Here is a 14,752-nt window from a genome sequence, read left to right as displayed (position 1 = left end):
TTGTGACTTGCTACAAAGTTAGTGTTGCAGTTTGATCTCTGGGGTAGAGCAAAGTAAGGGCTCTTTCACACGGGCATTCCGTATGTCCGTTTTTCATCCCATCCGTTTGCGTCTCTATGTAAATACGGATGTCAGCGGATGATCATCCGCTGACATCCGTTTTTCGTCCGTTCAGTTCAGTTTTTGGAACGGAAGAGAAACCTATTTTTTCTTCCGTCCAAAAAACGGAACGGACGCAAAAACGGATGTCAGTGGTGTCATCCGCTGACATCCGTATTTACATAGAGATACCTTATGTCCGTTTTTCATCCGCAAACGGATGGGATGAAAAACGGACAGACGGACCGGTGTCCGTTTCAAAAAAAAAAAGGACCTGATCGGACAAAAAAAAACTGAACGCCCGTGTGAAAGAGCCCTAAGGGCTCTTTCACACGGGCGTTCCTTTTTTTTTGCCCGATCAGGTCCTTTTTTTTTTTTTTGTAACGGACACGGATGACACTTGTGTCATCCGGTCCGTATGTCCGTTTTTCATCCCATCCGTTTGCGGATGAAAAACTGACATAATGCATGTCTATGTAAATACGGATGTCTGCGGATGACACCACTGACATCCGTTTTTGCTTCAGTTCCGTTTTTTGAAAGGAAGAAAAAATAGGGTTCTCCTCCGTTCAAAAAAACTGAACTGAACTGACAAAAAACGGATGTCAGAGGATGATCGTCCGATGACATCCGTATTTACATAGAGATACATTATGTCCGTTTTTCATCCGCAAACGGATGGGATGAAAAACGGACATACGGAACGCCCGTGTGAAAGAGCCCTAAGAAGAAAATGTATCCTGCTTTCCGCAGCAGACTGAGGCCATCATCTCCGCCTAGGCAAAGTAGTACATCCAAAGCTCGTTCTGCACTCCTGTGACGGTGACTCGTTTTCAGCAGAAATCGGGCTGAAGTCGGCTGTCTGCCGACGTCACAGCCGGTCCAGGCCCGGGCAAGATCCCGACACAGGGTTGGGATCCACCCACATGCCTGGACTGGCACCTGGCTCAGCCTCTCAGCGAGACGCTGAGAGCCTGAGCTGGCTGCTCCCACCCCCTCCACAGCTCAACGCTCCAGTGAGCGTGGGGGGGGGGGGGGGGCAGAGCAGAGAGCGGTGACTGACAGCAGCTCTCTCCTCAGTGAGCTGTGAGAACTGAGCGATCTGCGGTGTTAGATCGCTTGGTTCTCAGTTTTAGAGGCAGCGGAGGACAGATGCGGCATCAGACCAGTGCTGTATCCACCTAGGTAAGAATAAATTAGCAAAAATCCCATACCGTGTACTTCTCTTTTAACTAAACTCGTTAATGAAAAGAGGCGGAGCTTCTCTGAAAAACTACACTATGACATGTCAGGAATCTATTCATGCAAAGTTATAAAGTTAATGTGAGATCCACCGTTAATAATAATAATAATAATAATCCTATTTGTGCAGTGTACTCAAGGGTGGATACCCACTATGTATTCTGTTTTCCATTCACAAATTCTCACCAATCATTGCTGGCAGCCTTCTGTTTGGGGAACATAATCTCCCCTAAGGTTTTATTGTACACTGGGATATTCCTGATCTGCACACTAATCTTTCGATGATATTAAGGGCTTGCACACGATACTCCTGTTTGAGCATCTCACGGCTTAAAAAAGCTCAGTACAGCTTTTTGAGCTAAAATACAGCCCATTAATTGTAATGTGCCTATGCAAACAGGTGCATAAACAAGCGCTGTGCATTCTTCAGTAAGAATAAAATAGAAAAATCTGCATTTTCGGTCAGTAATTTAAACCTCAATGCACGCAAATACTTGCAAATACATACAAAAAAAAGGTCTGGAAAAAGTAGATGCTCAAACAGGAGTATTGTGTGCAAGAGGCCAAAAGGAGATGCTAAAACAGGAGTATCGTGTGCAAGAGGCCTTATAGTTTGCTAACTTGATGTCCACACAGAAGAGATACAGTGTCAATATTTGTAAGTAGATCTGAACTAAATTTAATAGTATGTACGGTACTTGATTCACTGTACTATAAAAAAAAATGTATCTTAATCCTACAGTACACTATTTATAGACCGTGGGTTATTTGCTGCTACGTTCAGGTGTTTGGACACTGGCAAAAACTTTTGCTAGGGCTGCCCATTGAACATACCCATATAACCCTGTCCGTTGTATAAACTCAAGTTTTTTTTTTTTTTTTGCTACCGTTTTTAGGTACTGGACCTGTTGTGTTTTTTTTTTTTTTTAACCATTAACGTCTTTTTCTTTTAAAACCACTGTCAGCATCTGACTACTTTTTGCCTTGCACTACCCAGCATTTTCCGTATCAGTTACCCTTGGTGTGTACCTCAGGGACCATACCTAGACCCCAATGTTTGCTGCGGGCCACCTGTAATGTTTGCTGCGGGCACTGGATTCTGTGCTAGGCACTCTCCTTAGCAAAAAGTGAAACGTGTGAAGTTGGCTGCAGGGTGCTATACGGGTCCAGGGTGGTGGTCCGTTTCTATGGTACTGATACCCTGAAGACCCCTTTTAGGTGTACTCCCACCATGATGGGCCTGGACCCTAATTTGCCCAGTTTTGTGGCTAAGGTAAGACTATGTGCTTTAGTTGGCAGAGGATTAGGAGGTATTCACTTTATTGTGGTAATCCCTGTCAGTTTGTCTCGTAATGCTTTTTCAGCATTAGCACATTTTAAATTTACGTTTTTTCCCCCTCCTATCTGAACTTCTCTCAGAAGGATGAAGTAATTGTGTCACCTCCCAGGTGACGTATTTTCACCAGCCTGTTCTACCGAGAGCACACAGTTGGTTGCTGCTTTCCTGCAGCCATCTTCTACAGAGACACGGTTACAAAAACCTGTCCAGCTCTATTTCCATACCTGCAAAACCCTTTCTATTCCACACACCTGAATTCTGAGTAGCCCACTGGAGATCTTCATGCTAGCAATGGCAGATCACAGGCACAAGAAAGCTGAGAATAAGGGCCAGAATAACATTCATTCTGCTGATGGCCTACAGGAAGCAAAGAACACCTCTCACAGTGATAGCTGTTCCCTTGTTAATGGAGCAATGTTCTATATTGACACCACTTCCCCCATCTTGCTCTAGCTCCCTTTTAAGCAAACACTATGCGGTCTGTCTGACTAAACAGGATTCTCTGTCACTTTATCTAAATTCTTTGGAAAACTTTCAATACTTTAAGAACGTTTGATTTCCAGAGGCCAAAAAGGCTACACATCCCAATTTTTCCTCCAGACCCTATATAAGAATCAGGAGTGAAACCTTTACTGAAAGCTATGGAAGAAAGTAATGCAGATGTTGATTTTGTAGAGAGGCAGTAGAGCATTTTCCTTCCTCTGAAACTTATGAGTTACAACCTATGACCTTGCGTCAAATGCTTTCCACTATGGAAACACTAATTGATGGCATGTGCAATAATCTTTGCCTAACTGCACCTGATTCTCCACAACCTAAACCAACCCCTATAGGTACTAAGAGACTGGCTATGTCTAAAAAGACTTAGCCAGTCTCTTAACCCTAAAAAGGTATGTGCTTTTCCCAAGCTTTTCAAGAAATGGTCTCTTCTGTAATGGATCATATCACTTCAGTTCTCAGTAAACTCCTTATAGTTCCTATTGAGGATTGTCCCTCTTTTAGGAATTCAGTTAATGGGTGTTTTGAAGCCCTATTAAGGACCTTATTTGCTTTTCCAGGTCCATCTCTGCAGCCAGCAATTGGGGCCATTTGCCAGACTATTGCTAACTGGTAAAGGCACAAAAACAAAGACAAGGAACCTGCTCTTGGAACAAATACAGCTGATCCTTTCAGCCCCATTTTGTGTTGATTCTCTTAAGAATGTAATTTGACAAGTGACGGGAATCATGTTTTTCTGTGCGCATGTGCAGGATTTTTGGCTAAAAGCTTGGTCTGCCTAACCTGCTTGAAAGAAATGTCCTGTACACGTACCATTTGATGGTGAATGCCTCTATGTGGACTCCCTTGACAAATTCATCAATTAAGTAACTGGGGAAAAGGTATTCCTAAGAAAAAGCTTAAGACTCCTACGGCTTCTACCTGTACTCAAGGAAAGGGTCTTTCCATTCTACCCAGACGTTAACTTCAAAACCAAGACTTAACACTTTTTCTTTTATTGCAAGCCTCGGGTCCACCAAGCCCTCCCAGAAGCCCTCCTCACAATGAAGAGGCATTTAGATTCCTTGGAATGGGGGTGATGTCTGTTACCATTTGCTCCACTGTGGATCCAAAACATCCTGGATCTCTAAATCCAATTTGTCATTTCAAACGTGTACAACATTTCTATCCAATGATAATCCTATTCAATTCAGTCCGGAGTTCCTTTGGTCACTAGGAGCTGCCTCCCTCGAATGTTCAAATCTGTGGTGCTCAACAGAAAGAACAAGGAACCCCAATGGCGTAGTATGCAGTAGAAAAATCAGAGGCAAGTGTAGATAACTTACTATTCGGACCGATCACATCAGCTGTCTAGCGGACACCGGGACCAAAGGAACTCCGGACTGAATCCTCTTTTCTCTCTGTGGCTAGTTACCATACATCCCTGGCCCAGGAGAGAAATAATTGGGTGAGAGAGCGTTACCTATTGGTTTCACCTTTTGGACACCTCACTCACCATACCTTCTTTACAAATCACTAATTTCACTATTCTCCACATTCTGGAAGGTGTTTTTATATTTTATAAATTTTACCTGTTACCAATGAGAATTTCTATTACTGTTGGCTCACCTTAATTTGTATTGTCTGTACACTTTTCACCAGCACCATTACAGGCAATAAATTATCACCTTTATGTTATGCACTTTTTTATTCATTGATTTTATCCATATAAGAAGTCACTTCTATTTGTATGAGCAGTCACTTATATTATTCATTTTAATTGCACTGTGCACTTTGTTTCTAGGGGGTGCATGCTAATCCACCCACTGCACCAACACTTACCACTGCATCATTTATCGCAATGCACATACTTTTTGTATTATTGGTTTAGTGCACACATTTTTGCGTGGAGGTCATTATCCCCTTTTGTGGGAGAAAAACTGCTTAAACAGGTAGCGCCATATACAAACTCCCTTTCTCTCACATATATCGTGCCCCTGGCTTTTGCTAGAGGTTGGTTTTTGGCTGCTTACGCCTGTATTTATTCATCTTTCAATTTTGAGATAGTCCATAGTGCTGGTCATCTTTGTTTTTCTCACCTGTTATTGCTTCCCCCAGTCAAAAAGAATTTCTTGCATCATTAGACAAAAAAGATTCTTATCGATTTATTCCAATTTTCTCCTCAAACCAACCCTTTCTGCGTTTTGCTGGGAGAGATCAGCACTTCCAGTTTGTGGTGTTGCCATTCAGCTTTTCTCTGCATCCCAAGTGTTCACGAAAGTGCTTGTCCCTCTTCTGACGCTTCTATGTACCCAGCACATTCATGTAACAGGTTACCTGGATGACCTCCTGCTGAATTACTCCTCCTCCTCGTCTGCCAATGGACCACCCAGCTCCCTCAAACCTTTGACTGTAAAGTCAACTTTCCAAAGTCCGCTTTCTACCCCACACGCCATCTGGAGTACCTGTGCTCAAGTCAGTCTTCCTCCCTTGGAAGATTGCCTCCTTTTGTTCCAGCTCTTAGACCCTTCGGGTCACAATGACACTCATCATTTTGCTTCCTCATGAGGGTTCCCTTTGCCTCAACTAAATGCAGAATATCAGAGGATCTGCAGACATCAGATCAACATGGTACAGAGGTATAATCTGTGCTGGCACTGATCATTCCATTCAGTTCTAGTAAAAAGAAAGTTGGAATTCAGCTTTAAACCTCTCTCTCCTCTTCAGGGACGCCCTTAGAATTTAGCAGCTCTCCTGTAAGGGACCTTTTCTTGTTTTGCACAAGAACAAGGTTGTTTTGAGACTTAAACCTTCCTTTTTACCTAAGGTGTCCTCCTCTTTCCGCCTCTAAGTGTCTCCCCTTCCTTCTGTCCTGCCCCAGGCCATGACAAGAAAATTGCCCCACAATGTTTGGATATCGTCTGAACTGTCCGTCTATATGGCAGCCATGGTCCCTCTTCTCAATACAGAGGTTTTTTTTTGTTCTGTCTGGAGGTCCTTGTAGAGGACACCCTGCTCCATCATGCTAGGTGGATTAGATAGCTACTTTTTAGAGTCTACACCCCTAAGAGACATTTTTCTTCCTTTCCCATCAGAGCCCATCTCACAAGGGTTGTTGATTTATTTTGGACTATTCATCATCGAGCATCTGTATCTTGAATTTGCAAGGCCACCACCTAGCCCTCTGTTGACACGTTCTCCAAGGTGGAGGTTTAGACTTCAGCTGATGCAAGCTTCGGTCACGAGGTGCTTCAAGCTGTTATCTTGAGTTTTTTTGGGTTGCTAAACGCTTGTGTTTCTTGTGGGCCTGTTGTCGGTTATGTTGTTGCTCACCCCTTATGTTTAAGTACATCTTATAATCTATGAATATAGCTTATGTACTGTACGAATAAGATAAAGAATTTACAGCAAGTCAAAATTCCTATTATCTTGGAGGAAAGTACAAGACACAGGTCCCTCCCCTTTGTGTTTTGATTACTCCATATTGCTTGTAAAAAAAAACTGGAGCCTCAACATCCTTCCTCTTTCCTTCTTTCTTATTTCCTTGTTGTAGATCATTCTGTTTATTCAGACTTGATGTCTTGATCTTCTTATTGTTGTTTTCCGGCCTGCAACAAATTTACCTGGCTCATTGATACCTACTCTATTGGCACTTTTCCACTGCAAGTACCGGCTCGGCTCTACTCTGCCCTGCTTGGCCCGGTTTGCTTTTCCACTGCTGGTACCGCATGGTACGGTGTTGGAACGGTTCGGTACAGTACGGTAGGGTTTGCTTTTCCACTAAAGTAGTACTAAAGTTAAGTGGGTGGGATAACAACGGGGTGGGTGGGATTCTCTGACCAATCAGTGGTTAGTAGTGACTGCATGCAAAGGATTGTGGGATATGGTACCGGGTATGGTACCTGTTGGAACCACAATCGAGGTGGTACTGTTTTTGAGAGCCGTACCGTTCGGTTCCATGCAGTGGAAAAGCGCCACCGTACCGTACCGAACCGTTCCTACACCATACCATGTGGTACCAGCAGTGGAAAAGCACAAAAGCGAGCCTAACTGTTCAGTTCCATGCAGTGGAAAAGCGCCATAACTTGCAAGCTACAAGTTTTGTTTATTAATATGCTATTTATACTGTTGGATGTTTTTGCATTTTCAGCAGCTTTGTTCCAGCTGTCTAACATCTTCATGGAAATTTCAAAAAGTTCTCTTACACCATGCTTTGTACCTTTTAATTTTTTTCTATAAAAACCTATTGAAATTGAAAAAAACTGAAGCCTCACATAGTGGGCAGGGTTATATGGGTACACTTTAAGGGCAACCCTAGCAAAAGTTTCTGCCAGTGTCCAATCACATAAAATAGTAGCATAACCCATTGTTTTTTTTTTTTTTAATACATATCATGTACTGTACTCCAATATAAGGAATTTACAGGTACAGTGGATAAAAAAAAAAAATTTCTACACATCCCTGTTAAAATATCAGGTTTCTGTGATGTGAAATTAGACAAAGATAAATAATTTCAGAACTTTTTCCACCTTTAGTGCGACCTATAAACAGTACAACTAAGTTGAACAACAAACTGAAATCTTTGGGGGGGGGGGCGAGTAAAAATAAAAAAACTAAAATAATGTGGTTGCATATGTGTGTACACTCTCTTATAACTGTGTTCAGATATAACTGTGTTCAGAATTAAGCAATCAGATTCAAACTCCTCTTAAATAGGAGTCCGTACACGCCCGCCATCATTTAACTGCTTGCCGACCGCCGCAAGTAGATTTACTGCGGCGGTCAGCCCCTGCCAGGCAGAGTGACGTTAATTAACGTCACTAGCCTGGGAGGGTCTGGGGAGCGAGCGCGCGCCCGCGTGGTCACGCACCCCCCCCCCCCCCCGCGTGTGACCAGCGGACCCGATGTCCGCCGGCCACTCGGCGATCGTCGGGGGAAGAGGGAGAATGTCAGGCAGCTTGTGTAAACAAGCCACCTGTCATTCTCCTCGCTGTAAAGACACTGATTACACGGATCTAGTATGTAGATCCGTTGATCAGTGTCCTTACAGCTAGAGCCACAGCCAATCACAGTAAGAATCACTCCCCTAGGGACACACACAGCCCCTCCCTCCCAAATAAAGTTAACCCCTTCACTGCCAGTGTATTTTTACAGTAACAGTGCATATGTATAGCACTGATTACTGTAGAAATGTCACTGGTAACCCCAAAAGTGTCAAAAATGTTAGTCAAGGGTCCGATCTGTCCGCCGCAATGTCGCAGTACCGCAAAAAAAATCGCAGATCGCCGCCATTACGCGTTAAAAAAAACGACAAAAATGACAAAAATCTTTCCCTTTGTTAGTAAACGCGATAACTTTTGCGCAAACCAATCAAAATACGCTTTTTGCGATTTTTTTTTTTTTTTTTTTTTTTTTTTTTTTTTACCAAACATAGGTAGCATAAAACAAATTGGCCAAAAATGTTAAAAAATTTTGATTTTTACATTTTTTTTGGGGGGAATTTCATATAAAAAATGTGAAAAATATTGCTATTTTTGCAAAATTGTCGCTCTTTTTTTGTTTATAGCGCGTGATCAAAAAATCGCACAGGTGATCAAATACCACCAAAAGAAAGCTCTGTTTGTGGGAAAAAAAGGACGTCAAATTCGTTTAGGTACAGCGTCGCACGACCGCGCAATTGTCCGTTAAAGTCACGCAGTGCCGAATCGCAAAATACCCCCTGGTCTTTTAGCAGGAAAATCCTCCGGGGCTTAAGTGGTTAAAGTGCCTCTGATTAACCCCAAATAAAGTTCAGCTGTTCTAGTTTGTCGCATCCTACAGCAAAAGCCATGGTCCGCAGAGCGCTTCCAAAGCATCAGAGGGATCTCATTGTTAAAAGGGATCAGTCAGGAGGGTGCAAAAGATTTTCCAAGGCATTAGATATACCATGGAACACAGTGAAGACAGTCCTCATCAAGTGGAGAAAATATGACACAACAGTGACATTACCAAGAACTGGACTTCCCTCCAAAATTGATGAAAAGACGAGACGATAACTGGTCAGGTTCTATCTCAGTGCTGCTGATCTCCTGCAGCCTTTTTGCAGCCGCTTTCTGTCTACATGCATTCCAGTGGTGGCTACATGGCATTTCTGTACCATAATGTGTGTTGAAAGGACTGCTTGTAGTCTGCATTAGAAGCCCGTGTGACAGGGTGACCATGCAGAAACAAAAAGGGATACTGGGAAAGAGCGGTGTCATCCTATAACAGGAAGTAGCTGAAAAAGAACCCACATAGCAGGATCATAACATTTATTTTTCAATTTGCATTAAAGCGGAACTTCACCGAAAAAGGGGTGTTCGCTCATCATCCCCCCCCCCCCCCCCCCCTTCTGACATATTTGGCACATATTAGGGAAAAAGGGTGGGCAGCAGGTACCTGGTTTTAATAGGTACCTGCTCCCACTTCTGCTCGGATTGCCTGGGCAATCCAAGCAGAAGGTCCCCCCTCCCCTGGCCTGCATCCTTCTGGGACACGTCACAGTTCCCAGAAGGCTGCAAAACCATTCGCAAGGCATCAAAGCCGGCTACCCACTGGTGCCCTCGACCAAAGATCATTGAAAAACCCAGCCCAGGTACGGACAGCACTGGATTCTTGGACAGGTGAGTGTCTGTTTATTAAAATCAGCAGCTACGGTTTTAGTTTTTTATTTTTGCAGAATGACTGACTGAAGAACCGCTTTAACATGTTAAATCTTATGTAAGATTTTAGTGATTGGGTTTACATTTACTTTTCAGACAGCTGCTACAGTCCTCTCAGAGCTCATATGTGCTCGGTAAGGATCACTGGTAGCGATTAACGGGTTGTGTGTCAAATTCCTTCTCTACATTGGAAATACAGTCCATGATGACATTGCGTTATTCTACACAGCAGAAACATCATGCAGTAGGTTTCCGAATGGGAAAATAATGGGAATGTGATGTTTGGGGAAACATGAAGCAAATCTAATGTAGAGCTGCACAGTCCTGATGGTCCTTGGCCATGTCTAATCCATGCAGTGCCCTCAATGGATGGTGCTGTGCAGTAGTGAAGAGTAGAAAGTCACCAGTACTTCAGTTATGTATTTCCAAGATTCAGTTGGAACACATAATGTCACATCAAGTCCAAATGCAAATGTTTCAGGGCATTGCAGGACCCCCTTCCGTTTCATCAGAATGACTCTTTGACAATCCGTATACAAGTTACCAGACCATGGAGTCCAGTACATTTTAGCAGTCTGACCCTCGTCCCTGATAATAATGTCCTAGTTCATATGTGTTTGTAATAAATTCTGAAAACTCATTTTAAGAGTGATGGTGACTTTCTACCTTTTTATTAACAGGAAAACACAACATTATAACTTATATTCCAATAACTAAAAGTTCTAGTGTTGGGAAGATGCTAAAGAAGGAGGTTCCATCCTGGTTCTAGATTGACATGTATTTTCCCTGCAGTTCTTGGCTAGCTGAGTAACCGGTCCTCTGAAAGAGCCCCAGGTGTAAAGCTCATATGATGGACCCTCTGTTGTAAAGCTTACATAACAGGTGCACTAGAGGAGCCTTTGGTTTAAAGCTCATGTGACAGGTACATTGAAGGAGCCCCTGGTTTAAAGCTCATGTGACAGGTCCTCTGAATGAGCCTCTGATGTAAAGCTCAAGTGACCGGTCCTCTGGAGGAGCCTTTGGTATAAGCTTATGTTTCTGTTGTCTTTTCTCAGACTGGAAAATGTTCAGTATCCTTACCAGCTGTACCTGACTCCCTCCACAAGCAGTACAGAGCGGCCTAGTCCCAACGGCCCTGATAGACCTTTCCAGTGCCCCACCTGCGGAGTGCGTTTCACTCGGATCCAGAACCTCAAGCAGCACATGCTGATACATTCTGGTCAGTACTGAGGGTGTGGCGGGTGGGGGATATAAATGTCCATAGTGTCTGTGGTGTCGTCTGTCCACTTCACTTCTCTCTCAGCTTTTATCTCTAGAGCGCTTTGGGGGCTGCTAACTCCGACCCAGGTTTGCTTCCATTTTCTTCATGCATTCCTGTGAACCCATCATGTTCTACTGTTACTAGACCCTCCAAAGCTTCCAGTTTTGTCTAAATCTAATGGAGTAAATTGTTTCTTTATAAAGGAAATCTCCAGCAACCAAGTTTACAGTAGATATATGTATGTGTGTTTGCTTTTTTTATGCCAAAATGTTTGTAATTTTGCTCATTGATTTATACCACTTGGGCACATATTAGAGCTGCACGATTAATCGTTAAAAAATCGTGATTTCGATTCATCCCCTATCACGATCTTCACATGGCATGTCCTCGATTCTTACAGTTGTTCTCTGCTCACTCACAGCTGTCAAAAAAAAGCCTCTGGCAAATGTTTATTAACATTTATAAGGCTGCTAGATAACTAAAAAACACAATGCTTTAGAGCCGGTCCACACTGGGGCAGCTTCAGAGCCGCCCGATTCTGAAGCCACCCCCTGCATCGCGACTTCAGCATGGCTTGCAAACAACTTCTTTCATAGAAGTCAATGCAAGTCACTCCGAAGTCGTCCCAAAGTAGTGCAGGAACCTTTTTCTAAGTCGGAGTGACTTGAGTTGCTCTGATTAGAACGGTTCCATTGCACTGAATGGAGCACGACTTGTCAGGCGACTAAGTCGCCTGACAAGTCGCCCCAGTGTGAACTGGCTCTTACAATGTATAATTTCCTTCTCTTAAATCAAAGGAATGAACTTCTGTCTGTGAGGGCAGTTTAACCTCTTAAAGACTAAGCCTTTTTCTGACACTTGTTGCTTACAAGTTAAAATCAGCATTTCTATTTCCTTCAATGACAGACACAGCTCCTGATTCTTCTTAACCATTGGATTATACTGCCCCCTACAGGAGTAGGACACTAGGCAGGAAAAAGCTTCACTACACCTATGGGCTGTTCCATGGGGTATACACCCACTCTCAGCTATAGGCACTTTTTTTTCTGCCTATTCAGGAGTAAGGAACTAGTTCCTTGCTGGGATCTCTGGTACTGGCATTTTTTTCTTTTTAAATGGAATTTTGTTCCTATCTTATTTTGTTCCGGTGAGAATCTACATTCAACTGGGGGACAGACTGAATAATCTAGATCCAGAGGGTCCCCCAAGTCTGGCCAGCGAGCATGGGCAGACCGCAGCTCCGCGCTCGGTCCGCCGCGACATAGCCCCACTGGACGGGGGCTGGACTGCGAGTCAAACATCTCATGAGCACGCATACGACCTTGTCTTGGCCTGAATTGCAGCGTTTCTCCTGGTCGGCAGCACACATTACGATGGAGCAGTGGTCTCTCTGGAGCAGTGCCCACCCTGTTCCTGGCATGGTAAGTAGCTGTCCCCCCTCTACTCCTGGAGGGTTTTGGGGTGGACGTGGGCCCCTCCCTGGGTCAGTGGGACCCCCAGGTTCCCCTCCCCCAGCCCCTCTAAAATTCCAGTGGTCACTGTGAGTCTTACGGCCGCCCCTCCCTGGGTGAAGTTATGAGCTGGCTGTTGCCGCATGCTCTTAAGGGGGGCTGGTTGGAGTTGCTGACAGAGTTTTTCCTGGTGCGCAACGGGGGGTTGAGCAGGGTTCCCTGCCACTCTGGGGGTTGGTGACTGATGCATTGATGTCCTTTGGGTTCCCTGTGGCGGCAGTTGGGCTGGGGGAGCAGATAGTTTAGCTTCTGCGGGTAGGCGCCTCATGCGGCCTGATCGCCTACTAGTCAGAAACTATGTGAGGCGGCCCCTGTGAGGGTAGCTAAAGGCTCCGTTTGGGCATCTGCCCTCCCCTCAGCTGCACCTGGGCGGTCGACTTCGCTGGGGCTCGCGCCCAAGCAGCTGGGCGCCCACAAAAATTTAGGTCGCGCCTTGGGACCTATTGGGCCACCTGTTCCTTTGGGCATCTGCCTGGCTGGGATCCGTGCACTTGCTGCTGAGCCTCCACAAAAATTTAGGCTGTGGCTTGCAGCCTGGCTAGGCCATGTGGTCAGCTTGGTGCCTCCCTTGGAATGGGTGGTGCTGTGGGGGCGTTTTATTTTTTAATGACAGCCTTGCCACCATTATTGTGTGGGGCAACTGCCCTTTTTTTGCGCTGCGGGACCATCAGGGTACCCTGCCTGCGCACCCACGTCACCGCAGACGGCCCCCTTTTAAGGGGGCTATTTCCTATTATGCCCTCTATGGAGGGCGACCCTCTAGTTTTTTTTTATTTTTTTCTGCTGGGTTCAGTAGATGGTCCGTTCGTGGGCCCTTTTGTTGGCGTCCCCTTTGTAGGATCGCAGTTGACGTCCCCCCTGATTGTTATGTTTTTCCGGGTGAGCTTGGTATATAGGGACCCTACTGGGTCTGTGTCCACGCACCCTGAGTGCTCAGATAGTGAGGCTGATTCCTCTGCTCCTCTAGCCGCGCATGAAAAGGTGCTGGTGGATGCATGGTTTGTGTCAGTGCTTGACACTTTAAAAAATAGAGGTTGCGACTGATGCTGCGTCAGAGGCGCCCGTCTCTTTTGGCACCCACAGGCCCTACAAAGCTGCGAGGGTGTTCCCTTTTCCACTTACTTTGATAACATTGTCACAAAACAGTGGGGTTGTCCAAAACGCAGTGGTTCCTAAGCACTTTTTGCTTGCGGTGTCCAATTAAGGATTCACTGCATTTTTAAAGGTGGACAATCCCACCTGTTGTGGTTTCCAGGTTACATAAAGCTACCTTCAATCCGGTTGAGGAGGCTGGTTCTGCACTTAGGGTGGTATTTACTATTGCCCTGGTGTCGCAAGCTCTGACCGAGTGGGCTAAACTTTTGTATGCCGGGAACTGGAAGGGAAACCGTTTTTCCCTGTCTTGCGGAGCTAGCGTATCAGTTGGTCCAGGGGCTACAGTTTATCTGTGATGCCTCTTTGGATGCGGCTCCTTAGATTTCTAGGCTGTCTGTATCAGCAGTGGTTCTTTGGCTTATTATCTGGCTAAAATACTGGTCTGCACTCTGCAGACCAGACTTCTAAGAAGGCCTTATCTGATCTCTCCCTTGTTGGGGATTGCCTGTTTGGACCTTCCTTGGGTGACATTGTTAAAGGTATCACATGGGGGGGAGTACTCTTCTCCTGCAGGCTACCAAGGGCAAGGAGCTCCGTCGTAGACATGGGCCATTCACCTCAGCTGAGGAAGCAGAAGGAATTCCATCCAGATTGACTTGCCGGGCTTGGTATGTTGATCGGGTACGGCTGGTCGCCGATGTTCCTTGGAAGCTTCCTCTCAGGGAGGATCTGCTGTCCCAAGGACCGATCTTCCATCCTGATTTACAGTCGCTGGCTTTGACTGCTTGGCTGTTGAACACCAGGTGCTGAAGGATGGGGGTTTGTCTAAGTCGGTGATTTCTTACGCTGTTGAAAGCTAGGAAATCTACTTCTAGGAGGATCTACCATCATACATGGAGGACGTACATTGCGTGGTGTGATGTCTTTGGGTTCATCCTTGCTCCTTTTCAGTGGTTCAGATCTTAACCTTCCTTCAATGGGAGGTTGAACAGAAATTGGCCTTCAGTACCATCAAGGGCCAGGTATGGGCTTTGGTGGTCTTTTTCCA

The 14,752-nt window shown here is 45.0% G+C and overlaps 1 protein-coding gene across 2 annotated transcripts in view; it reads left to right on the top strand.

Moving 5' to 3' along the window:
• The window catches only part of ZBTB44 (zinc finger and BTB domain containing 44), a 119,884-nt gene that overhangs the window by 74,102 nt on the left and 31,030 nt on the right, over positions 1-14,752 (top strand). For both annotated transcript variants that reach the window (XM_082273863.1, XM_082273864.1), the window contains exon 4: positions 10,893-11,056. In XM_082273863.1, coding sequence (XP_082129989.1) covers positions 10,893-11,056 — 164 coding nt within the window. The remainder of the gene's footprint in view (positions 1-10,892; positions 11,057-14,752) is intronic.

This window comes from Pelophylax lessonae (genome assembly GCF_965119305.1).
Source record: "Pelophylax lessonae genome assembly, chromosome: 12".
NCBI classification, from domain to species: Eukaryota; Metazoa; Chordata; class Amphibia; order Anura; family Ranidae; genus Pelophylax; species Pelophylax lessonae.
This window is presented reverse-complemented; position numbering and strand designations above follow the sequence as displayed.